The sequence below is a fragment of the Hemibagrus wyckioides genome, linkage group LG01 (genome assembly GCF_019097595.1).
Source record: "Hemibagrus wyckioides isolate EC202008001 linkage group LG01, SWU_Hwy_1.0, whole genome shotgun sequence".
Classification (NCBI taxonomy): Eukaryota; Metazoa; Chordata; class Actinopteri; order Siluriformes; family Bagridae; genus Hemibagrus; species Hemibagrus wyckioides.
The window spans coordinates 25,847,274-25,870,814 of NC_080710.1; the positions used below are offsets into that span (position 1 = coordinate 25,847,274).

The following is a 23,541-nucleotide window of genomic DNA, read 5'->3' on the forward strand; positions in this document are numbered from 1 at the left end:
AACCGAATAAAACTGTGTGTTTTTAACGGTGTAGAGATTTTGAATCGATTCCCTCGAGCCAGGAATCGGAGAATCGATTCATTCACGGATTTGACTCACAGCCTTAGTGCTTGCTGTCTGACCCAACCTATTCCGAGGCGGTGGTCTTTAAGCATTAGGCTAATGACTGTCGGTTTATACACCGGATTGGTGTCAATTCGGATAACAACTCGGCGTTAAAAAAGAACGTTATTAATCAGTTTGGATCAGGGATGTCGGGACACTGAGTACCATCTGGGTGTAGAAAGAGCAGGGAAGGCAAGGGAAGGGCTCCTCCTAGACATATTGCCTTTAATTTCTCTCTTTGTTGACCGGCCCCTGAGAAGCAAAGGTAAGTTTGATTATTGCAATATATGGGCTGAATGCAGAACTGTTCGCTATTATAGCATAAGCATGTTAATAACATTAGATGCAGAAGAACAGTATTAGCTGGCTAGTTAGCACTACAGTCACATAACGCTAGCCGGCTAGCCCAACTCATGGGATGAATCTCAATGGGGTCCGTTATAATGACCGGTGCTGTCTCTAGAGTATGAAAAGATGCTTTTAACTCCCTTTATAGTGCACTAAATGTCCTGGAGTGAGTTATCCGGGTTTGTAGTGATGTCCAGCCAGCTAGTGGCTAAGCGTGATGCTAATGTAACATTAAGGTCCAGTCAAGAGGACATCCTCACATCCATGGAGTCAATTAGCCAAGTTTAGCTCTATACTGAGTCGCGTCTTTCTCAAGCAATTAAGACTAAATATGGATTGTCCATTTTTTTTTATGTTGTGAGAATGTAAAAAAGATTCTTTTGTTTATTGTTCTTGATCTTGAGACTTATTTATCTATCTGTCTGTTTATTCTTGAGGGTTTTGTCACTGACACTGATTTGGAATTGGCTTGCATTTTATATCATCTCAGCTTTACTATTAAACAACTGGTTTCACTTTCTGACTAAATTGAACAGCACGTTTTTCACTTAAATACAAAACGCTTTATAGTTTTAATTAACTTTTTTTTTGTTTGTTTCAGACATGTCCATCTAAACCCAACTGTTGCATCCCTGAATTATTCCAAATATATATATTGCCAAAGGTGTGGTTTTTCAGGGATTGGGCTTGGTCGCTTAGTTCCAGTGAAAGGAACTCGTAATGCTTCAGCATTGTACCAAGACATTCTGGACAATTTCATGCTCCCAACTTTGTCAATTAGAGCGGAGACTGCGAGCCAGACCTTCTCGTCCAACATCAGTGCCTGACCTCACGAATGCGCTTTTAGTGGAATGGTCAAAATTTCCCATTAACACACTCCTAAACCTTGTGGAAAGCCTTCCCAGAAGAGTTGAAGCTGTTATAGTTGCAAAGGGCGGGCCAAATCCATATTCCATTCATGTGCATGTAAAGGCAGACGTCCCAGTTTTGGCCTGGCTCACAGTCTCCACTCTAATTCATCCCAAAGTTGTTCTATCGGGTTGAGGTGCAGGGCAATCAAGTTCCTCCACACCAAACTCGCTCATCCATGTCTTGATGGACCTTGCTTTGTGCACTGGTTTGCAGTCATGTTGGAATAGGAAGGGGTCATCCCCAAACTGGTCCCACAAAACTTGGAGCATGAAATTGTCCAAAATGTCTTGGTATGCTGAAGCATTGAGTTCCTTTCACTGCAACAAAAAGGGGCCGAGCCCAACCCCTGAAACACAACACCTGAATTCAATGATTTGGAGGGTTGTCCCAAAACTTTTGGCAATAATAGTGTACACCGATCAGACATAACATTATGAGCAGTGAGAGGTGAAATGAATAACACTGATTATCTCCTCATCATGGCACCTGTTAGTGGGTGGGATGTATTAGGCAGAAAGTGAACATTTTGTCCTCAAAGTTGATGTGTTAGAAGCAGGAAAAATGGGAAAGCATAAGGATTTGAGAGAGTTTGACAAGGGCCATATTGTGATGGCTAGACCACTGGATCAGAGCATCTCAAAACTGCAGCTCTAGGTCTGCAATGGTCTGTATCAAAAGTAGTCCAAAGGAGGAACAGTGGTGAACCGGTGACAGGGTCATGGGCGGCCAATTGTTGATTTATTGTTTTATACCACATTACTGATTTGTGAGAAGATTAATTTTGATTTATTATCTATAACAGCAGCTTTGATAATACTGCATGCTGCAATTCAAATCACAGGTTTATATGAATTTGCTCATTCTAATACAGTATGTCCAAAAGTATGTGGACACCTGACCATAGAACCCAACATGGGTCTTGCTTTAGATCACACTTTTTGCCAGTTTACCCCTTAAAATTGAATGATCTGTGTTTGAGTCCTCCTGAAAATGTTAAGCAGGTTAAAATTTATTGAAAGCTTTGCCAGTTGGAAAGTTTTCTTGTTGTTTTATTCTGTGCAGCCATGTTTTGAAAGTATGGTTTTATAACCAGGAGTTGTTTCCAAATGTCTTTAAGAAAGCTGGCTTCACACTTTCAGTAGAAAGCTGCTCACTTGGGGGGAAAAAAAGTGTTTGGCTTTGTCAAAGTCTATGCATATGAATCCAATTTTTTTTAAATACACATTGTTGTGCTGGCAGAACTTTTCCCATTTTAGAGATTATTATTTTATGAGTCTTTTTCTTCACTCTTAGCGTGTCTGTCCATTATAAGTACTTTTAAAGAGTTCTACACATGAAGATGCTTATAGCCAGAGCAAAGGATTTTGCTAAACCCTGTAGTTTATGTTGAACCCTGAAATGAGATGAGGAATTTAATCAACTTCTATCACTGTTTATATATAAAATTAATGCATGTTGTTTTAATTTTAACTATATTGTTTATTCTAATGTGTATTATATTGATTATTTATTGCTATACACGTTTGCCTCGCACCTTTGTGCAGGGATGTGGGTTCAGTTCCCGTCTCTGGCCTGCATGTCCTTCTCGTGCTTCTGGGGTTTCCTCCTTGTACTCTGGCACATGTGTTATAGGCTGATTGGAATCTCTAAATCATCCGTAGTGTGTGAATGGGTGTGTGTGTGTGTGTCTACCCCATCAGGGATGTCCCCCGACTTGTGCCATGGGATAGGCTCCAGGTTCCCCACAACCCTGTGTATGCTAAGCAGTACAGAGGACGGATGGATGAAGGTCATTGGCTTTTCCATGTTTGCCCGATTGTGGGTTTGAATCCTGACAATAAGGAGCTCTCTGGGAGGGGGTGGGATGTATTACATGCTCTTTCCTGTCAATCACAGTGGCACTAGATAATCACGGGTATTTCTGAGCTCATGCATGTGAGGAAGAGGGCAGATGGTGCTTGCCTCTGAGTGTGTTACGCTGGCCTATGGCACAGCGTGAGCAGCAGTTTTGCAAATATGCACTTGGCTGGCATTTTTATCTCCATCTCATTTGTCCTATTGAAAATGCAGAAGCCATCAGCTACTAAAAGGTCATGGGGACCCAAAAACCAAAGAATGGCTTGATCAACACTGCACCTTTTGTCATTTTTTGAGCATCCCATAACCAATAGGGATCCATCAGGAAGCAGCCTTTAGGTGTTTAATATTCCGTATGTTGTCTGGTGTCGTAAAAAAAATCTCAATTCATTTCAGAATAACTATATCAGACAGTGGAACTGTGAATGCATGAATAAGACATTATATACAGTGATTCAGACTTTGGCACATGCATAGTGTTTGTCTTTAATTCTGACATCTTTGATTACTTAAGACCCTTTTCTTGCAGGTACACGCCTTGGCCCTTTCACAGAGTCCACATTGATCCTCATCACATCTGTGACTTGTACCATTTCCTTCTTCCCGATCTCTCCTCACCGCTGCTCAGCACTCTCCTGCACCGCACTTAATCCTCCTCTCTAGCCCTGCCCTCCTGAGTTGCCATGGCAGCCGCCAAGCCAAAAGGGCAGAACTCTCTGGCCCTGCATAAAGTGATTATGGTCGGCAGTGGAGGTGTGGGCAAATCAGCCCTCACCTTACAATTCATGTATGATGAGGTAAGAAATATATATTCAGACATCAAACTCAATCAGGAAATATTGCTTTTTGTATGACTCGGATGATTTGTCTTAGTTGATTTATCAGATAGGGTTGGAGGCTTGTAGTATTCTATGTATTTCCATATAAATATTTTATACGTTATATTAGGGCTGGATGAACTTTTTAAAGGAATATAAATAGATTTTCAAGCATAGGATGAGACAACATTTCAGTATATTTTGTGTTGTGCCCACTCTTCCTCAGGACGCAAACACAGCCTCGCCCACTCACTCTTGATTTCTCTTATATGATGGAGGCAAAAGTTCACACTGCAGAAGATCTACTTAATTAAACGAGAAAGAATCCTCCCATTAATTGATGATGGTTCAGATTTAAAAGTTCAGATGCTAAACAGTTTGCATCCAAAAGTGGAAGCATTTCAGATCTCTTCCAGCTGTTACAACAACACCTTAAACTGCAGTAGAAAGAGTGTGTTAAACTTCTGCAACCACAGACACGAAGCCTTCACAGTCCAAAAAGTCTTCTTTGTGTTACTGTTGTTGCAAACAACCGAAGGGACATTCTCAGAGATGGGCCTAATTCAACTAGTTTTATATCTGTTTCTGTTTATTTTTTATTTTTTATTTAGCATTGATTGTATTATGGAGCTGTGTATTTTCCAACAGGGAAGGAAACCAGGGAAAGACTTTCTTATAAAACTATATGGCAAAAAGTATGGAGCCATCACCCAACACCTATATGTGGATCGTTCCTAAACTGTTGTAGGAACCATATAATTGTCTAGGGTATCTTTGTATGCTGGCGCATAAATATTCCCCTTCCCTGGAACTAAGATGCCTGAACCTATTCCAGTAACTCATCTAAAGCCAAGTATCACTTGCATAAAATTCAGAACAAAAAAACTACAGATGACATTTCGAGGGTTTTTAGAGATGTTATCGAATTCCTAGCACACATGAATGCCTATTATGAGAACCTGCTAATGCACGGCCACAAGTCCAGCAACACGCAATTATAATAATGGTCAAAACAGATTTAGAGTGATGTGAGGTGTACATAATATGCATATAACATTGGTGTGACGACTATAATGCATTGGTAAGATTGCAAGGCAAGGCCATCTTTGTGATTTATACAGAGAGCACTTATCCTGAGCAAATCGAATCATTACTACAAATGTACTCCAGCAACATTACTTAACAGACATATGTCTGGGAACCTGAACTTGCACCTGATAGTACTTTGTGCAATTTGCATTGAACCAACATTGTGTTTTCAGTAATAGTCATTTTTAAAGGTGCAAGAGTCAATTATTTATTTATGTACTTATTTACTTACTTTTCTTACTTGCACAAATAACCCTTTAAGAAATGTAGAACATGATCAAAACTGATAGATTAAGCCGTGGCCTTTGCAAAAGTCAATTAAGTTAGTAAGAAAAGCCATTTAGAACTGAGTCATAGTCTAAAATACTTGTTTGTTTTTTGATGCACCTCCTGTAAGACGTTTCTATAAACACTATATTCTACAAGCCATATACATCCTTCATGAATTTGGGTGAAGATTATTCTAATATTGAACCCATCAACTGTTAGTGACCTTATCTTTCAAAAATAAGGCTAATCTTTTGACTAATGCACCTTAATTCTAATACATTTTTCTACTTCTCACAGTTTGTGGAGGACTATGAGCCTACGAAAGCTGACAGCTACAGGAAGAAGGTCGTCCTGGATGGAGAGGAGGTGCAGATCGACATTCTGGACACAGCAGGTCAAGAAGACTACGCGGCCATTAGGGACAACTACTTCCGCAGTGGAGAAGGCTTCCTCTGCGTCTTCTCCATCACAGAGTTGGAATCGTTTGCTGCGACTGCCGACTTCAGGTAGAGTAACGTTGTACAGTGGCACTGAATGATGGATTGATGGCGAGTCTGTGCTGAGCGTTGCCTGCACTGTGCAGAGAGCAGATCCTGCGTGTGAAGGAGGATGAGAACGTACCCTTCCTTTTGGTGGGGAATAAATCAGACCTGGAGGACAGGAGACAGGTGAGCGCAGACGAGGCCAAGAGTCGGGCTGAGCAGTGGGGCGTGTGCTACGTGGAAACATCTGCCAAAACACGTGCCAACGTGGACAAGGTCAGTATTCTGTGAGGGAGCACGAACTGAGACTCAAGAGCAGTTGACTAACAAGCGAGTCCTTTCATGTCAGGTGTATAGACTCAAGAACTTGTGGTTTTGTGTCACGTTCAAAAACAAAGCGGAGTTAAAATGTCACATGCACCTTTTCAGCCTTGTTCAAACATTTCAGAAACCAATTCAGCACAAGGTTTATTCAGATTAGAGCATTAAGACAGTAAGTATGTGACAGTTAGTAGGTATATGACTGAGCCACAACTCCAGATAAAGCTTGAGTTAAACAACATTTGAATCGAGAGTCTGTCACTTCTATGCAAATTACATACGACATGGTACAGTGACGAATGCAAATGATTGGACCTCACCACTTTCATTCCTGCATGCCGTGTTTGGTGCTCATATGGTCTCATTTTCCTGTGGGTTTTTTCCCTCTGATTGTTTGAATAAATTTTCCCAGTTTTATCCCTAGGAAGGTGAAGGTTAATGCATTCTTCCTCTGAGACGCATAAAGCCAACCAGTGTGCCTTTTTAAACATGCTTTGTAACTGGGCAGTGTAACACACTGGGAGGAAAGTGCTATCTGTCCTGTTCTGCATACATGAAATCATGCTCGCGTTGCACAGATTGGTGGTTGTCACAGTAAAAGAATGAAATGCTTGTATGAAATACATCAGTTATTTTTCTTTTATATGACCGATCAGGCATAACATTATGAGCAGTGACAGGTGAAGTGAATAACACTGATGATCTCCTCATCATGGCACCTGTTAGTGGGTGGGATGTATTAGGCAGAAAGTGAACATTTTGTCCTCAGATTTGATGTGTTGGAAGCAGGAAAAATGGACAAGTGTAAGGATTTGAGCGAGTTTGACGAGGACCAAATTGTGATGGCTAGACCACTGGATCAGAGCATCTCCAAAACTGCAGCTCTTGTTGGGTGTTCCCGGTCTGCAGTGGTCAGTATCTATTAAAAGTATCCTTTAAGTCCTGTAGATATCCTTTATGTCGCTACTTAAAGGATCTGCTACTAATATCTTGGTGTCAGATATCACAGCACACCTTCAGGGATCTAGTGGAGTTCAGGGGGAACCAAAACAATATTAGGCAGGTAGTCATAATGTTTTGCTGTTCAGTGTCTGTTCTCTTGATCAGTGTATATTCAGCATTGCTTCATACCTTACTGCAGAGTGTCAGTTTATTTGTAGACGAATCTGAAATGAAAGAAAAATCTTACAAATGTTTCCTTGAAATCAAGGCCGTCATTGCGTTCCTGTTGTCAGTCATTTGACATGGTTGCTTTCTGTTTGGCATTGTGGGAGTTTTTCATCTTTTCGTCTTGTCTTTTCAGGTGTTCTTCGACTTGATGAGAGAAATCCGCGCCAGGAAGATGGAGGACAGCAAGGAGAAGAACGGGAAGAAGAAGAGGAAAAGTCTGGCCAAAAGAATCCGAGAGAGATGTTGCATTTTATAGTAAAAAAAAAAGTGCTTTAACAATCATTCCCATGCTCTTCCCTTATGTTTTAAGTATGTAAATATGTCTGTTCCATATTTCACCTCACAGCCAACTAATCCTGGCGTGTGTGTAAATCTGTGAGGGGTTTGCAGCTTTGTGGTCATGGTGATCGTCCGTCAGAGCCAGAGTTGGTTTTATAGCGCTTTAGAGTTTTGCCTCAGATGAAGCTACTAGGAGCGCCTTTTCACTTTCCACCATGCGTTCGTTGTTTGCCAACGTACCAGAAAATCCACAATATCTTGTGGAGCGTCATTGCCACATGTTGGCACCACTTTTCGAATCGCTCTCAATCCAGTGATTTGAACAGGTTCAGCACAAACCCTGGGATCCTGCTGCTTGATAAAATCCTGAACTGGAACCAGTGGGTCAAAAAAAAAAAAAAGGTGTACCACTCAATAGGTTCAGATCTATTATTCCTGGGTTATTTGCTCAATTTTGTTTGTAAAAAAAAAAAAAAAAGAGGTCAAATATCCCACAAGACAGGCTGCCTTAGACCGAATGAAATCAGATGGATATAAGTTACTAATGAGCCATTGTGTGTCCTCGTTATACAAACATAAATGTCGGATTGTTGTTACAGGAAAAAATGTTTGGCTGTCAGTCATGCTTAATTGTTGCTGTTTATATTAAAAGCACAGTAACATGGGGTTAATAGCTAGTAAACACTGACGGTATGAGACACTAGTTGTGTGTATCTTTAACAATTTCCCCCTTTTGTTTTATTCGATGCTTTTCGCAAAGCTTGTGAGAAATGTGAATTGGGAAAAGGAAGTTGCTTGCAAAGCCATTTGACTTCCTGATGCCTTCGTGTCAAATGTGAATGTGAAGCTCCATATTCAACCTTTTTAAGGTATTGAAGATATTGGAGCAGTAGTTTGCAGGGAAGGCCACTTGCCCTGTATAACGTACTTTTAAACTGTACATGGCTTTATTGTAGTTTGTAAATGTGGTGTTTTGCAAGGTGTTCTCTGCCATAATATCAGAGATGCAATTTACAAAAAAAGGCTAATGCCCTGTAAAATACCAGTACAATGTTTTATGTTATTCTGTGGGGTAAGTAAAGTGGCCGTTCGTGTGTACTTTTTTTTTTTTTTCTTTTTCTTTTTTTTTTTTTTATACACAAGTACACATTGAAACAAACTTTATTGAGATTTTGTTTTATTGGTCATTATGTTCAGATTTTAATTTATTTTTAATGAATGACTGACTTTATTATAGACATTTCTTAATGTAGAATATTAGTTTCACTGTACTCTTTGTGTATTTCTTTCTTTTAATGTACCTCTTTTATATTGCTTTTTAACAAAAATGCTCTAACTGGCCAATTGCTTAATTTACCAAAATGTAGTGTAGTGGAGGTTTGATGCGTTTGCGCTCACATCTAATACATACAAAACACTAACAACAGCCAGGCATGCGTTCTGCAAATGTGTTTTTTTTTTTTTGTTTTTTTAAATGGACAAGTGACACTAAAGGTTTTAGATAACACAACACCATCATTGCCAGGTTTGTGAGTTTTCAGAAATCTGGGACAAACCATTTTGTAGATTTGATCAGTTTTTAAAATTGAGATCTTTACACCTGTAACCACCACGATGCCATTTATGGTTATTCATAGTTCACGGTTAATATAGTATCAAATGTTGAACTGTAACTCTGTTGAAGCTTAAGTATGAAATACTGTATGTTGGAACGGTAGTGTGAGATAACCATGGTGGGCTTTTGTAGCAAAATTACTAAGCTGTGCTTTGCCTACTTATTTACTAATCCTGTCATGGTGCTAATTTCTTGCTTATTCGCAATGGCTCAAACGTACCTGTTCACGTGCGTGCAAGCGTGTGCACATGCACACAAGATTTGTTTAAAAACTGTATGAATGATGTTCGTGTCCATGCAAATTATTAGACTGAATTCAATACAACCCAATTTAATTCATGTACGGACTTGTTAGAATGTTTTCTTTGTGAAATGCACTGTTCTGTCTTATATTTGGCAGGACCCATCATTTTACTCTTCACTCTGTAGCAGCAGTGAAGATTTTTTTTGCATTGCCATTTTTAAAAAAAGTTTCATTTACTATGTTTTGTTTCTAATGCTGATCTGTTCTTCCAGGATTCATTTCCGTCAAAGGTCATTGTGAATGATTGCACGGGGCAAAAACTTTATTTTATCACTCGCAGATCAGTTTGTAATTTATCTAACTTGTTTTGCATTTTTGTACAGTATATAGGCATCTAATGTGACTGTTCCAAATGATTTACACTTTACAGGTTTATAAACATCCATGTACATACGTTTAACTCCTGCAGTAGTTGACCACGCCATTGGCACTTAATTTCATTGGCACCACACACTTTTCTTTCTTTCTTTTTTTTTTTTTTTCTGCTGAATTAGCCATATCCCTCTGTATTTGTCTCTATGACTTCTGTACTGTGAGCCATTGGAAAGAAAAAATAAATTGAAAGTGATGACTTTTTTTTTTTTTTTTTTATTAGAAATAAAATCGTTATTCAGACTCTATTTAAACGTAGTGACATAATTCTGATGTTATGATCTTATATATAACAACACATAAGGACAACACAGTTTCTATTTATTCCTTGTCGGACCAGTAAAGTTAAATCATAGTTTAGTCATATACACTATTGCCAAAAGTTTTGGGACACCCCTCCAAATCATTGAATTTAGGGGTTGGGCTCAGCCCCCTAGTTTCGGTAAAAGGAACAACGTGACTGCAATATGATGCTCTAATTCATCCCAAAGGTGTTTTATCGGGTTGAGGTCAGGACTCTGTGCAGGACAGTCAAGTTCCTCCACACCAAACTCGCTCATCCATGTCTTTCTGGACCTTGCTTTGTGCATTGGTGTGCAGTCATGTTGGAACAGGAAGGGGTCATCCCCAAACTGTGTCCAAAATGTCTTGGTATGCTGAAGCATTAAAAGTGGCCAAGCCCAACCCCTGAAAAACAACACCTGAATTCCCTGATTTGTAGGGGTGTCTCAAAAATGTTTGGCAATATAGTGTACATAATTCCTGACAATCATGCTATTGTTTGGTTCTTCCCCAAACTCTTGCTCCAAAGATGGGAGCACACAATAGTCTAGAATAGCTTTGCATCTTTAAGTCTTTGTTTTCTCTTCACTGGAACTAAGAGGACCAAGCTCTTCCAGCATGACACAATGCAAGCTTTATGTACACATGGTTTGTACAGTTTGCAGTGTCCTGCACAGAACCCTGACCTCAACCCCACTGGCCACCTTTGGGATGAACTGGAACACAGACGACACCCCAAACCTCCTCACTAATGTTCTTAATGCTCTTGGAGCTTATTATAACAGCAATAAGATGTTCAAGAAGATCATATGGGTGTGCTGGTCAAGTGTGTAGAATCTTTTGCCCTTGAATATCTAGTTGGATGAGAAATTGTGTGTGTGTGTGTTGGGTTAAAGAATCTTTCATCACAGATGTGGGTCGAACTCGCCCTCTAGTGGGAAGGGTGTGTATTGCAGTATTTACGCAGTTGAGAGAAGTTAAGTGCCACGGCTCTAAGCGTCTCTGCCATGATTGAAGGCCTTTACAGTGCTCAGAGAGGCCTTGTAGTAACATGTTTCCAACGCGGGTTTCGCTACACACTCACACACACAAAAAAGTCTTATTATACCAAATTCCTAAATAATTAACATATTATAATTACAATAATCTCGTTAATTTAGCCACTGATCTCTCTGAAAGGGACATTCGTTGTGATGTTTTTAAATGTGTATTTAATTTGTTGAATCTGCTGAAGAGGAATGTAAGCTAGCCAGCGAGGCAAGCCTAGCTTTGCGTAGCTACTTCCTTGTTAGTGAGAGTCAGTAGTGTGAGGGCAAAAGCGTCAAGAAGTTTCACTCTGAAAGAGTACACGAATTCTTTTCTTGGGTTTGTTTCTCTCTAGCAATCTTATTTTCCACAAGTTACAACAGCGCCTGAACACCACTCCTGGTTAAAATGGAGAAACATTCAGTAGTATGAAGCCATGGAAGACGATTTGAAGAAGAAGAAGAAGAAGAAGAAGGCTCTTCATGCGATGGCTCGCTAAGTTAGCGGCAGCTAGTCAACTACCAAGCTAATCACAGTTAGCCGGCTAACACATGCTGAAATGCTCGCAACTGGATTACCAAGACATTGTCTCGGCTTCTGGACCATTTAAAGAATATATTCTTCGACCGATTATTTGCTCGCTGTACTGATGCTGTGGATTGGCTTTTGTGCAGAAGAGACAAAACCCGCGGCTGGAGGAGACTCTGGCTATTTTAGCTAGCTAATTTGGCTAGCTATATAGCTAGCTACCAGCTATATTTGTTTCAAATGTTTTGCTTTGTTTTTACCGGGGACCGGTCACCTGGAAACAAACCTTTCAGAACGGGGAGATTAAACGCGATCAATGCCTAATCCGGAGATTTCTCACGACGGTCGGGGCCGGAGCCCCTCGGCACAAAGGAACCGCAGACATGAGAGGCGGAGTAAAGCTCCCGGGAGCGGCGGTGCTAGCGTTAACGCCACCCGGCGGGAGAGGCACCGGGACGGGAAGCGGCGCTCATCGGCGTCACGGCGCAAGAGGCGCAAGCACGGCAGGGAGCGGGAGACGCGGCGCTCGCCCGAGAAAGCGGACGGCTTCCATAGGGATGGGTACGCACACGGTCTGGCGGTGGAGTACGACGACGTGAGCTCGCAGTCGGAGCGGTTCTCGGGCAGTCCGTCACCCAGAGCCGACCAGTGGGCCGACCTAGGCGAGCTTCGAGATGGCGATGTGACGCCGGGCAGAAAATCGCGCAGAGACCCGGACTCCTCAGGAAGCCGGCAGGAGAGGGAGCTGAAAATCAAAGATCAGAAAGCGAGTCGCGAGAGGGACGCGCTGTCTAAATCACGGGAGCGGACGAGAAACCACGACAGCAACGGCAAGAAATCGTCCGCGGACAACAAACACGAGGCCAAGCGACACAAAAGCAGAACCAAGTCGGACAAGGAGCCTCCTTCTGCATACCGAGACACGCCACAAGCCTATCGGGACGAGCGCGAGGAGCTCCGGGCCTACCGAAGAAGCCCGGGCTTTAATAAAGCCGAGAGCCCGTATTCCTCGTACCCTTACGGCTACCAGTCTCCAAGCTACAATCAGTTTTCTAGCTACGGGAGCAAACGGCTCTCGCCAAGCTCGACCTACTACGGACGGGACGCGGAGCCGTACAGCGGCTACAGCGCGTCCAAGTCGCCGTCCAGCAAGCGGAAGCGCTCCCCGGGAAGCCCGTACGCGTGGCGCCGCACCCCGAGTCCGTACGAAGCGTGGGATCACACCTCCAGCCCGTACAGCCGAAAACGTTCCCGTAGCCCCTACAGGAAGTCAGTCAGCCCCAGTCCAGAGCAGAGGTAACGCCACATATACATTCACACACATACCGAAACTTCTGCTCGTGGCAGGACGCAGCACATGGCCTGATGCAGAGCCTTCAGTGATCTCCAGTCCCAGCTCAGTACTGAAGCTGTCCCTTGGGGCTCTTTCTCTCTTCTCAAACATACACCATTTTTGTTCAATGGCCCTCGTTCATGCAGGTGCCATAGACGGATATTTCTTTTATTTTTTTTCCTCCTACACAGACACCCCTGCATTCACCATCAGACCAGTGATCAGACAGATTAATTTGTACAGGTTGCCTCATGTTGGCCTTGTTGTGGAAAGTTTTTAATGTTACACTGTCAGCTCAGAGGTGAACTAAACCTGTTCAGATAAAAGTTTTACTCCATTACATTCTCTTTGAGTAAGCTTGAAACTTTATTGTAGGATGAATATTAAAATTTCTGTTATGTAAAATGACCATGAAGTGCCTCTAGGGTGATCGACATTCACCTGTCTGTTCAGTGACTAATAAGTAACTAACAACCCACATGGTGTCCTCTGGTTAGATGGCCTAATATGAAAGGCTTTATGGGGCATGCTGTGGAGTGTGATTACACAATTTATCCATATCTTTCTTTTAATGTTCGACGTGTCTGTGCTTTTTAACATTTGACCTTGGTTTAAGCAGCTACAGTATGGATAAAGTTTTCTCAGAGGCCATGAGATGGTTGAACTTTGACCTAGTTGAAGCCCAACCTTCTTTTCTGTGCAAGTAAAACTAAAACCTGTTACTCGTTTCCAAACGATGATGGTACCAATGATCAGTTTCATCAAAACATTTTGAACCGTTGCATTTGATGAAACTTCAATTTATGTATTTGTTTCAGTGCGGTTTCAGCTGAAACCTGAGTATATGAATGAATATGGCATTGTCACTTTTTCCACATAACACTTTTTATCTCAAAGGGAAATTTAATTCATACTTGAAGTCATCATGTACAAAATTGAGTTTGAGTGATTCATCTTTATTTCTTTTGATATACAGATCAGTTTTAAACGCTAGCTGTGTTGCATATTTTGATGTCGTGCTACAGTGGAAAATCATTTTTAATGTTATGATAATTTGTCACAGACAGAACGTATCCTTTTAATGTTTCCTTTTTGTTGTCTGGCTGATAATTAATGATTGCTGAGCTCCTCCAGGTGAAATGAACTTGCTGGTTAATGAAGCTGTAAAGAAAATGATTGATTTTAGTGATCTGCTTTTTTTAAAAATCTCATGTTTTCTGCTCTAGGCGTCCAGGGAAATCACGTTCACGCAGCCCATACACGTCATCACGCCGCTCGCGGTCTCGTAGCCGTCATCGTCACTCACGTTCTCGCTCACGACCCTCTAGTCTTTCACCCAGCACCCTCACCTTCAAGAGCAGTCTGGCTGCCGAGCTCAGCAAGCAGAAGAGGGCCAAGGCCGCTGAGGCTGCACGCGCCAAGAGCTCCAGCAATGCCTCCACACCAACCAAGGGCTCATCTTCATCTTCCACTGCACCCCAGCCCAGCCCCATTACCAATCACACAGTGAAGAAGACACGACCTCCATCTCCTCCTCCGGCATCTGAGAAAGGCCCAAGAAGCCCTGTATCGAGCCAGCCACAGTCCCCTGTCGACAAGACCACCAAGAGCAGCTCGGAGGTGCTTCCATCTAGCAGAGAGGGCAGGGTAAAAGAGGAGAAGAGGAAAGGCCCAGCTGCTCCAGGGAAGGAGAAGGAGAAAGGAAATGCTCCAGTGTCCTCACTGTCCTCTCTTCCTTTGCCCAACCTCACAGACCACATAGATGGAACTGATAGGTCTGTTCTGATATATTCATAAATATTTTTGTGTTTCTTGTTTATTTCTGAACATGTATGTATTATTTATCAGCAGAATTATTTATCAGCATCCTATTTTTGTCTGTTATATAGCTTGAAGAACTCTACACACTCAGGGAAGAAGAAACCAGAAAAGAAAACTCGCCACCTCCTGACTGACCTCCCCCTCCCTCCCGAACTCCCTGGCAGTACGCTCGGCTCACCTCAAAGCCCACCAGATGAGAAAAAGGCTGCCATGTTACGAAGGAGACCAAAGTATGTTCTCGCAGAGCTCTAGTGCAAAAACACATGCTTTGTCATTTTCATCTATAATCACATGTACACGTGAAAGTCCTGTAGTCAAAGTCAGCATTCACAAATCCCTTTAGAGAATAGTGTGTGATCTTAAAGATGACCTATGATCTTAAGAAATCCAATTACCTGACATCTAGATACCCCATCATAAAACATTTATACAAAAAGATATAATGTTGAATTTTATAGATTTGTTACGTTATGTGACACAAGCAAGCAAAAAAGGGCAAATGGATTTCCCAAAAAAGATGGACAGATAGTATTATGCTCTGTCTATCATTTTAAAATGTGTATTAGTAACTTAACCAGGATGTGCCTTCCACCTCACTGGTCTAATGTCATTAATCACTAATTATGGTAACACACAAGCAGGAATCTAAAGTGCTGTAGCTGTTTGCTTTTTAGGTTTTTTTTAAGCAGATCTTATCAACACCTCATTACACAGAAAGCACCAAAACCTTCCAAGATTGATTTAGATTTTTTTTTCCACTCACAGTCAGTGTCTTATGAGTCACGTTTGGCTAGAAAACATTTTCACAGCCTCCTAATAAAAATACATACATTTACAGCTAACCCCCAGGAGCCCACATGATGTGCCACATAATATATATATTTAACAGAACCATGCAGTCATTAGTGACTAGTTAGTTAACCTACCATTTTTATTGTGTATAAAGAGATAAAGGGCATTCTGCAGGTCCTTGTTCTCCTTCACATGCACGTGATTTTAAGATGATTTGCCCATAAAGCAATTATTTGGCATATTTGTCCTTAAATCTCAAATGTAATGCTAAATTGCTATTTCTTGTGTGTGTAGAATATGTGGCCCACGCTTTGGAGAGATTAAGGAGACAGAGATAGATTGGGGAAAGCGATGCGTGGATAAGTTTGAAATCATTGGGATCACTGGAGAAGGCACCTATGGACAGGTGTACAAAGCTAAGGATAAAGACACAGGTAAGATTTCCATTGTAGGTGCATCTCAAATCGCGTACCTATGCAGGACTCTGCAGCGTTTTGTTGTGTAGATAGTGTGATTAGTGTGTTCGTGGTGGGCAAGACGTCTTATAAATATCTTTTAAATTAGCCCACAATGTGTGTGTCTTGTTGAGTGCGTTTGACATCAACTGAAACTGAAGCCCTTCTAAAATCCATCCACTAGATGGTAGAGTGCATAGTGTGTAGTATGTCATTTGGGACAGCTTGTCTTATTTCATTTGATATAACTGTTTAAATGTAATAGTTTATTACATTTATACAAAGTAGTGCTTCTTATTTATGTAATACACGGGAACCTTTGTTTTACACGGCATCAACGTCTTCATTTTGCGTTGCCCAGCATTTGAGATACTTACATGTTTTACCTCCCTCTTATTAATTCAGCTGAGATGGTGGCTCTGAAGAAAGTGCGATTAGACAACGAGAAAGAGGGCTTTCCCATCACCGCTATCAGGGAGATCAAGATCCTTCGGCAGCTCAACCACAAGAGCATCATCAATATGAAGGAGATCGTCACGGATAAGGAGGATGCTCTGGACTTCAAGAATGATAAAGGTATGTGCTATGTGCATGTTTAAAAAAGAAGTTATTATGCTATGTATTTAAACAGCTTTATACCACACCATGGTCAAATATGATTGGTCAGAAAGTGTGCGTGTTATTTTTGTATAATAGCACGGCTCATAGGTAGTTTCCGGCTGTAATATGAACGACAGGTTAATATTAAAGTGCTCGTTGTGATACTGTTTCTATAGTAACAGCCAATACACATGGACTTACACAACAGATGCTCCACATGACCTCAGACTAATAATAAACAGTGTGTGCTGTGTACATGAGCTAGAAAAACATGGTAGTTATCCTTACTGTGTATTGACTGTGAACCCTTTCTGACAGGGGCATTTTACTTGGTGTTTGAGTACATGGACCATGACTTGATGGGGCTTTTGGAGTCTGGCCTAGTCCATTTCAACGAAAGTCACATCAAATCCTTCATGCGGCAGTTGCTGGAGGGTCTGGACTACTGCCACAAGAAGAACTTTCTGCACAGAGACATCAAGTGCTCCAACATTCTGCTCAATAACAAGTCAGTGGGCTACAGAAAGTCTATGATTTATAAAATAACAAAGACGTTTCGGGCTTGAGCAAGTATTGGTGAGTGTTCCCTAAATAGCATCAATCAAACTGATGTACTTTTAATTTGTATTCCCTCGTTCTTTAGGGGTCAGATAAAGCTGGCGGATTTTGGATTGGCTCGACTTTACAACAGTGAAGAAAGGTCAGTGTTCTGATATTAAACTTAAATGAGTTAGACTGAAGTTTTCTTGAATTACACAATGACCACAACAACATTTCTGCCTTTTTTTTTTTTTTAGCCGGCCCTACACCAATAAGGTGATCACTTTATGGTACCGTCCACCTGAGCTTCTCCTTGGGGAAGAGCGGTACACACCTGCCATCGATGTGTGGAGCTGCGGGTAAGAGATGAACGCTGTCCTGAAGATCTTTAGAGCGAGCCTGCCTTTATCATTTACAGGGTTTAAAATTCCTGTTGCTGTGTTTCATTCTTTTCTAGGTGCATTCTGGGTGAGCTTTTCACCAAGAAACCTATTTTCCAAGCCAATCAAGAGCTGGCTCAGTTAGAGCTAATTAGGTAACTTGGTTTTCATCCATGTTTTTATAACTCATAACAGCTGAAGATGAATGTCTCACAATTTGCATGTTGTGAAATAACACCGTCTCGTTATCTTTGCAGTCGTATCTGTGGCAGTCCTTGTCCTGCCGTGTGGCCCGACGTCATCAAACTGCCGTACTTCAACACCATGAAACCAAAGAAACAGTACAGACGCAGGCTCCGTGAAGAGTTTGCTTTGTGAGTAACAGCACATGTGATTTTAATTCAGGGAATAGACTTGAACACATTATTATGGAGCAGTGCGGTACATCTTTCTAGTCACTAGCCTACTGTCTGCTGGTCACTAGTACCGAGTTTAGGCATCAAATACAAACACCACGGTTGGTTTGCACCAACCAGAGCACCGCTGGCAGAGGGAAAGCATCACTCTTCACTTTTCCTAGAGAACCCACTAACTGTTGTAAAGTGCAGGGATGCCTTCCAAAAATAAATCTCTCTCCACACATTTTCAATCAATTAAAACTTGTGCACCGTATCCACTATAGAAGCCCCTGTGAATTAGCTGACCAATCAGTATTGAGTTAACAGTTAACAGTGCTGTGCTATCAGCAGGACCCTAATCATCCCCTGATGTTAAATGGTCCATATAAGTGCACTGATGTTTGCCTATTTTTAAAATTATTTGACTGAAACGATCTGCATGGTTTCAGTTTAATTACCTCTTGTGGAGCATTTTTGTCAATATGCGTTTTTAGGAAAAGAGTATTAACAGCATTAGAGGGCCCATTGTTAAATGGGCACATATGTTAAATGTCCATTATGGAAAGCCTAAAACATCTGGATATAATCTATTTCGGCTTGAGAGATCATCAGTTTCTCAACCGCAGCAGAGAGCTTGTGATGGGACACCTGTTTCACCTCCTTGCAGTACAAGTGAATTTGTTGAATATTCAGTAATGTGATGAATTAAGCTTTCCAAGATGGCTTTTGTTCATTTCAGCATTTCCTTGTATAAATACAAAAACCCCAACTGTTTTAGTAAAGAGATCACACAGTATAGAAACAATGACGTGACTGTTTGTTTTACTAGTGAAAAATATGGAAAATGTATACATCGCTCTTTTTCTACTCAGTGAGACATGCAGTACCTTGCACACAATGATGCTGTTATTGCGTTTATGCCGTAAAACTACATTCTAATGCACTGAAAACTATTCTTTCGGTGGCTTGCTTAAAAAGAATTTCACTGCTAAATCTCTGTCTTTTTCATCTTTATGCCCTTCTGTGTTTAGTATTCCTCCGACAGCCCTGGACCTATTTGATCACATGCTGGCTTTGGACCCGAGTAAGCGCTGTACTGCAGAACAGGCTCTAAGCAGCGACTTCCTCAGAGATGTGGACCCGGCTAAAATGCCTCCACCAGAGTAAGGGTTTTATATAATTTCTATTATCTTTCCCTTCCTGTTTTCTCTAAAGCACTTCCCTACAATTAAAATACAACACTGTAATATTAAAACGTTATCAGAGTGGACAAATCCACTAAATATATTTATTAGCAAATCCACTCGATAAGTTAAAGCTCTAGTGTGCTGCTCATGATTTGGTTGCTCAGAAACCTCATTGATGAGACTGAAAAGTAATATCTAATGTAATAAATTCTGCTGTATGAATACAGATTAAAGGAAACTGACTGGGACTTACTGTAGGAAGGTTAATGTCATGTCACCTTTCAGGTGGATATTTTGTTCAGGTTCATCATTGTTTCCCCATAGATGTGATTTGCATCTGGGCTTTCAAATGAATCCACCTGAGATAAACTGTTCCACCTTTAACCTGATTATTTCTCGAGCATTTGTGTAGCAGGGCAGGTGGAAATCCGAATGAATGGCATGTGCTGTACTTATTACAGATCTGTCCAGCTTTGATTATAGACTATACATACCAGTGTGATCCTGGAAGTTGAAACAGTTTCTCTCTCTCTCTCTCTCATTCTCTCTTAACTGTTTCTCACATATATACTTCTTCTTCTGTCTCCAGTCTCCCTCTGTGGCAGGATTGTCACGAACTGTGGAGTAAAAAACGTCGGAGGCAGAAGCAGATGCCAGAAGAACTAGCCGCTCCAAAAGTTCCACGGAAAGAGCTGGGACTGGACGACAGCCGCAGTAATACGCCTCAGGGTTTCCCTTCTGCTGGAGGACACAAAGGACCTAGTACCACTGCCGCTGCCATGCTGGGTAACATAACACCTCCTCTATTTTGCTTTCTCTATAAATCAGCTAGGCACAAACAACCAGACGGATCCATCCATGTGGATTTTTTTGTATATACCAAATATTTGTGTATTTTTTTTCCTAGCTCTGTGCATAGTCTTTGCCTTGTCAAGCATGTATTTAATGTTAAGTGTTCTTCGTCTTGCACACAATGTAAATTCACACTTAATGTAACACATCAATTATTGATTAATAATTTAGGTTAGAATTATGAGACCAGGAATAAATACAAATCACAAGCAGTAAGGAAGTCTAATCTTTTTGTCTGAAATGTATAAATATATTGGTCAAATCAGATGCAGTATATTTTTACCTTTGTGCCCTAAGAAACCTATTATGTCTCCCTCAGACCCCAAAGGTCCTAACTCTCAGCTGACCCAGGAGCAGCTGGCTGTACTTCTGAACTTGCTCCAGTCTAAGAGTGCCCCAGCGGGTTCTGCACAGCTCTCCCAGGCCATGGGCTTGAAAATAAACCCTGAAACACTGCAGCACCTAGCCAAGGCTCTTCTCCCAGGGGCAGCTGAGCCTGAGAGGCCTCCAGAGCCTCCTGCCCTTGCCCAGTCTCAATCCAAAGCCCCCAAACCCCCACAGCCTGTTTCATCAGTGGGCGGAGCCCCCCGAACCCCACCACTGCCCAAGCCTCCATCACCCCCTACTCCACAGCAGCAAGGCAAACTTGACGGAGATGTCTCTGCCACAGCCACGCAAACAGCAGTCACTATGCTGCTCGCTCAGTTTCTCAAGGTCCAGCAGAGTGCAGAAGCGCTAGGGACAGAAGGGGCAGATACAACCATTTCTACAGCACCGGGGGCAGCTGCTGCACCCCTCCCTGCAGAAATAAAACAGCCCCCAGAGCCCAGCCCTGTTTCACCAGGTAAAGCCCTCCCTCCTTCAGGAAACAGTTTATATCAGACATTTAAATCAGCAAGTTTCACTGTCACAGAAATATCTTATTTTACTTTAAATTTTGAATCCATGTCATTACTTGTAACTGGATGTACCCAATATGGCTCATGTTACACAAGACATTTTGAGTTTGTTGTCTTGCAAGAAACAGTGACAGTTTGATAATGTTTACCTAAAATAAGAATAAGATAATGTACAAATACAACAAAACACAATTGTCCACTACGAGAGACTGCTAACAAGTCATGAGATGTTTATAAGGGTTTACTTTGTGAAAATAATGTACTCGTTTTCTAAATAATGATGCAATAATGACATGATGTAATGTAAACTGTTCTTCATGGTGGACTTGGACCTTTGAACCCTAGTTGTTTTTTTCTTGGTGATGAAATAATGTTTTATGGCTCTTGTCTTTTTAGCGACTGAGGGGAGCGGAGCGTCCTCCAGAGCTCCTGAGCCGCTCTCTATCCTTCCTCCTGATCAGAGGCCTCCTGAGCCCCCAGAACCCCCTCCGTGTGCAGACCTGGACTATCGTCAGGCCCCTGAGAGCCAGCCTCTCCTCCCCTCTTCCTGTTCCACCTCTGCGGGACTAGGAGAAGCAGCACGGCCACCTGAGCCTGATTATCCTCCTCTTCCTCCACCAAGAAGCCACTTGCCCCCTCCACCCTTTCCCCCTACAGGCTTCGGAGAAAGCTACCTCAGCCACATGATGGGAGGAGGAATACCCCCTCATGCGCATGCTCATGCAACATCCTCTGCACCAGTGCCCTTCCCTCATGGAGCAGCACCAGGAGGCAGCACTAGTGGAATTTCAGCAGGAGCCAGTGGCAGTATGGTGTTTAGCGGAGATAAGGACCATCGCTTTGAGTACAATCACAGTCCTATACCTGTGGAAGGCACCTCCCACCCCTCTAGCATACATCTCTACAACCCTGCAATTGGCCAGAAGGATGGAGGAGCACCACCCCCTTCTATTCCACCACCCCCTCCAGGCCAAGTCTGGGGCTCCCCATCCCAGTCTGGGGCACCGCCCCTTCCTCTTGGGTACGTCCCCCATTTGAACACTGCAGCACTAAGGGGGAGGGGACTCCCATATTGATTGACTCCCAAAAATGGGAGGGACAACAAAGTTATAGACTTACACCTCAGAAAAGGACGACTGTAAAAGAGAGAAGCAGTTGCCATCGATCAAGCCAGCACTGAGTGCACTACAGAGGCACGCTTAATTTGTAATAATTCTAATTATGGATGCAGGCAGGAATTTCAGTAGAGTATTGTGGCTTGAGCTACAACTAGAGAGGTGTGAGATGAGAGGGATTACTTTTTCCTCCTCATCCTTTTTTCTATTAGTTACCCCTCTCTATGATTTGGTAATCTATCAAACTGCTGTCTTTTAAATAAAATTTCACCTTTTTTGAGTGTGCATTTACCAGCCTGGTAAGTGTTTTTATTATCTGTACCTTAGTGGCACCTTTAATTGCATAAGGACAGACTAGTATTACAATGTTTTGCACTACTGAGTAAAGTAGGTGGAAACAACTAAGATATGGAATGATTTTGATGTGCTGTATCTGCACAAGATGAAATGACCAGTAATGTAGGTTTTTTTTTTTTTTCCCTTTTCCCCTTAATGACTTAACTTGGTTGGGCTTGGTCCGTTTTTCACTGGAGGAGCTTTTTTAAAAAGCATTTGGCTCCAGTGAGATTGGCAGCACTTGGGTGACTACGCTCCTTTAAATTGGTTTGTCTACTGAACAACTGAATGAAACAAAGCTGTATTTTCTCACCAGTTCCACCAGCCATTGTCTACAGCCATTGTAAAATGGAACAAAGAGACCAGTTTAATCCAGTTTCAAATAGGAGAGGAGCAGCAATGTCTTTTTTACTAAATGTTTTTGTTCTTTTGGCAAATGTTTATTAAAGAAATGCCAACCATGTATGTCCTGTGTAGCCTGTTCTTGTAGCATTGATAAGGCAGACTGCGAATTCATCTATTCAATCTATTCAGCACTACAGTTTTTTCTTTTTTTTTCCCCATCTCTGCTGTAACAGCTGCTTCAACTCTTCAAGGCTGAACTTATGAGCTGAATTGGGGCAAACGACTGCACAGAGAGAGACAGAGGTGTTTTGCTCTGCACTAACACACCTGCATCAGCTTCCCTTGGTTGAGTTATAGCTTTGTGTGTGTGTGCTTTTCTGTGACGCCTTTTATCCAGAGTGACTTGAAATGCTTTGTAGTCTTCTTGTTAGTACAAATGGCCTAGAAATACTACGCAAGTCTCAAGGGCTTAACATGCTTTGAGTGTCGTTTAAGTGCTTGGTTCACAGGTAGGTCATTTGCAGCAGAAGTTTATTCCATCACCAGTGTGCAAGAATAGAGAAACGTCTTTATCCAGGTTTCTCTTGTATCTTGAAGGCTCATGGGTCAAGTCAAAACCATGCCAGAGGTTTAAAGCTAAAGTGGTACAGAGTGTGGTTTCTGTAGTGCCTTCAGGTAGATTTGTGTCTTTTTCAGCAGAGGGTATGCAT

The 23,541-nt window shown here is 41.9% G+C and overlaps 2 protein-coding genes across 3 annotated transcripts; both read left to right on the top strand.

The window, feature by feature from the left end:
• Positions 1 to 78: 78 nt before the first annotated feature.
• On the top strand, positions 79 to 10,190 carry ralaa (v-ral simian leukemia viral oncogene homolog Aa (ras related)). 2 transcript variants are annotated; one of them, XM_058401357.1, is made up of 5 exons: positions 79 to 370; positions 3,752 to 4,019; positions 5,697 to 5,905; positions 5,983 to 6,157; positions 7,506 to 10,190. In XM_058401357.1, the coding sequence occupies exons 2-5, from the start codon at positions 3,906 to 3,908 to the stop codon at positions 7,626 to 7,628; spliced, it is 621 nt and encodes a 206-aa protein (XP_058257340.1). In that variant the 5' UTR covers positions 79 to 370; positions 3,752 to 3,905; the 3' UTR covers positions 7,629 to 10,190. The 2 variants fall into 2 exon arrangements, with proteins under 2 accessions (XP_058257340.1, XP_058257349.1); XM_058401366.1 differs by lacking the exon at positions 79 to 370 and adding an exon at positions 2,933 to 3,154.
• Positions 10,191 to 11,497: 1,307 nt separating this feature from the next.
• cdk13 (cyclin dependent kinase 13) lies at positions 11,498 to 22,949 on the top strand. The gene is made up of 14 exons (XM_058392207.1): positions 11,498 to 13,074; positions 14,338 to 14,886; positions 15,001 to 15,162; positions 16,019 to 16,158; positions 16,585 to 16,755; positions 17,098 to 17,287; positions 17,423 to 17,479; positions 17,577 to 17,678; positions 17,777 to 17,854; positions 17,957 to 18,073; positions 19,129 to 19,260; positions 19,874 to 20,070; positions 20,456 to 20,980; positions 21,432 to 22,949. The coding sequence occupies exons 1-14, from the start codon at positions 12,095 to 12,097 to the stop codon at positions 22,109 to 22,111; spliced, it is 4,080 nt and encodes a 1,359-aa protein (XP_058248190.1). The 5' UTR covers positions 11,498 to 12,094; the 3' UTR covers positions 22,112 to 22,949.
• The last annotated feature ends 592 nt before the right edge of the window (positions 22,950 to 23,541 follow it).

Bases quoted from the DNA above. Each gene is read 5' to 3' on its own strand.
- ralaa (XM_058401357.1), top strand. From the start codon at position 3,906: ATGGCAGCCGCCAAGCCAAAAGGGCAGAACTCTCTGGCCCTGCATAAA. The intron at 5,906-5,982 runs GTAGAGTAACGT...TGCACTGTGCAG, and splicing joins GCTGCGACTGCCGACTTCAG to AGAGCAGATCCTGCGTGTGA. The intron at 6,158-7,505 runs GTCAGTATTCTG...TTGTCTTTTCAG, and splicing joins CACGTGCCAACGTGGACAAG to GTGTTCTTCGACTTGATGAG.
- cdk13 (XM_058392207.1), top strand. From the start codon at position 12,095: ATGCCTAATCCGGAGATTTCTCACGACGGTCGGGGCCGGAGCCCCTCG. The intron at 17,679-17,776 runs GTAAGAGATGAA...ATTCTTTTCTAG, and splicing joins ATCGATGTGTGGAGCTGCGG to GTGCATTCTGGGTGAGCTTT. The intron at 20,071-20,455 runs GTAACATAACAC...TGTCTCCCTCAG, and splicing joins CACTGCCGCTGCCATGCTGG to ACCCCAAAGGTCCTAACTCT.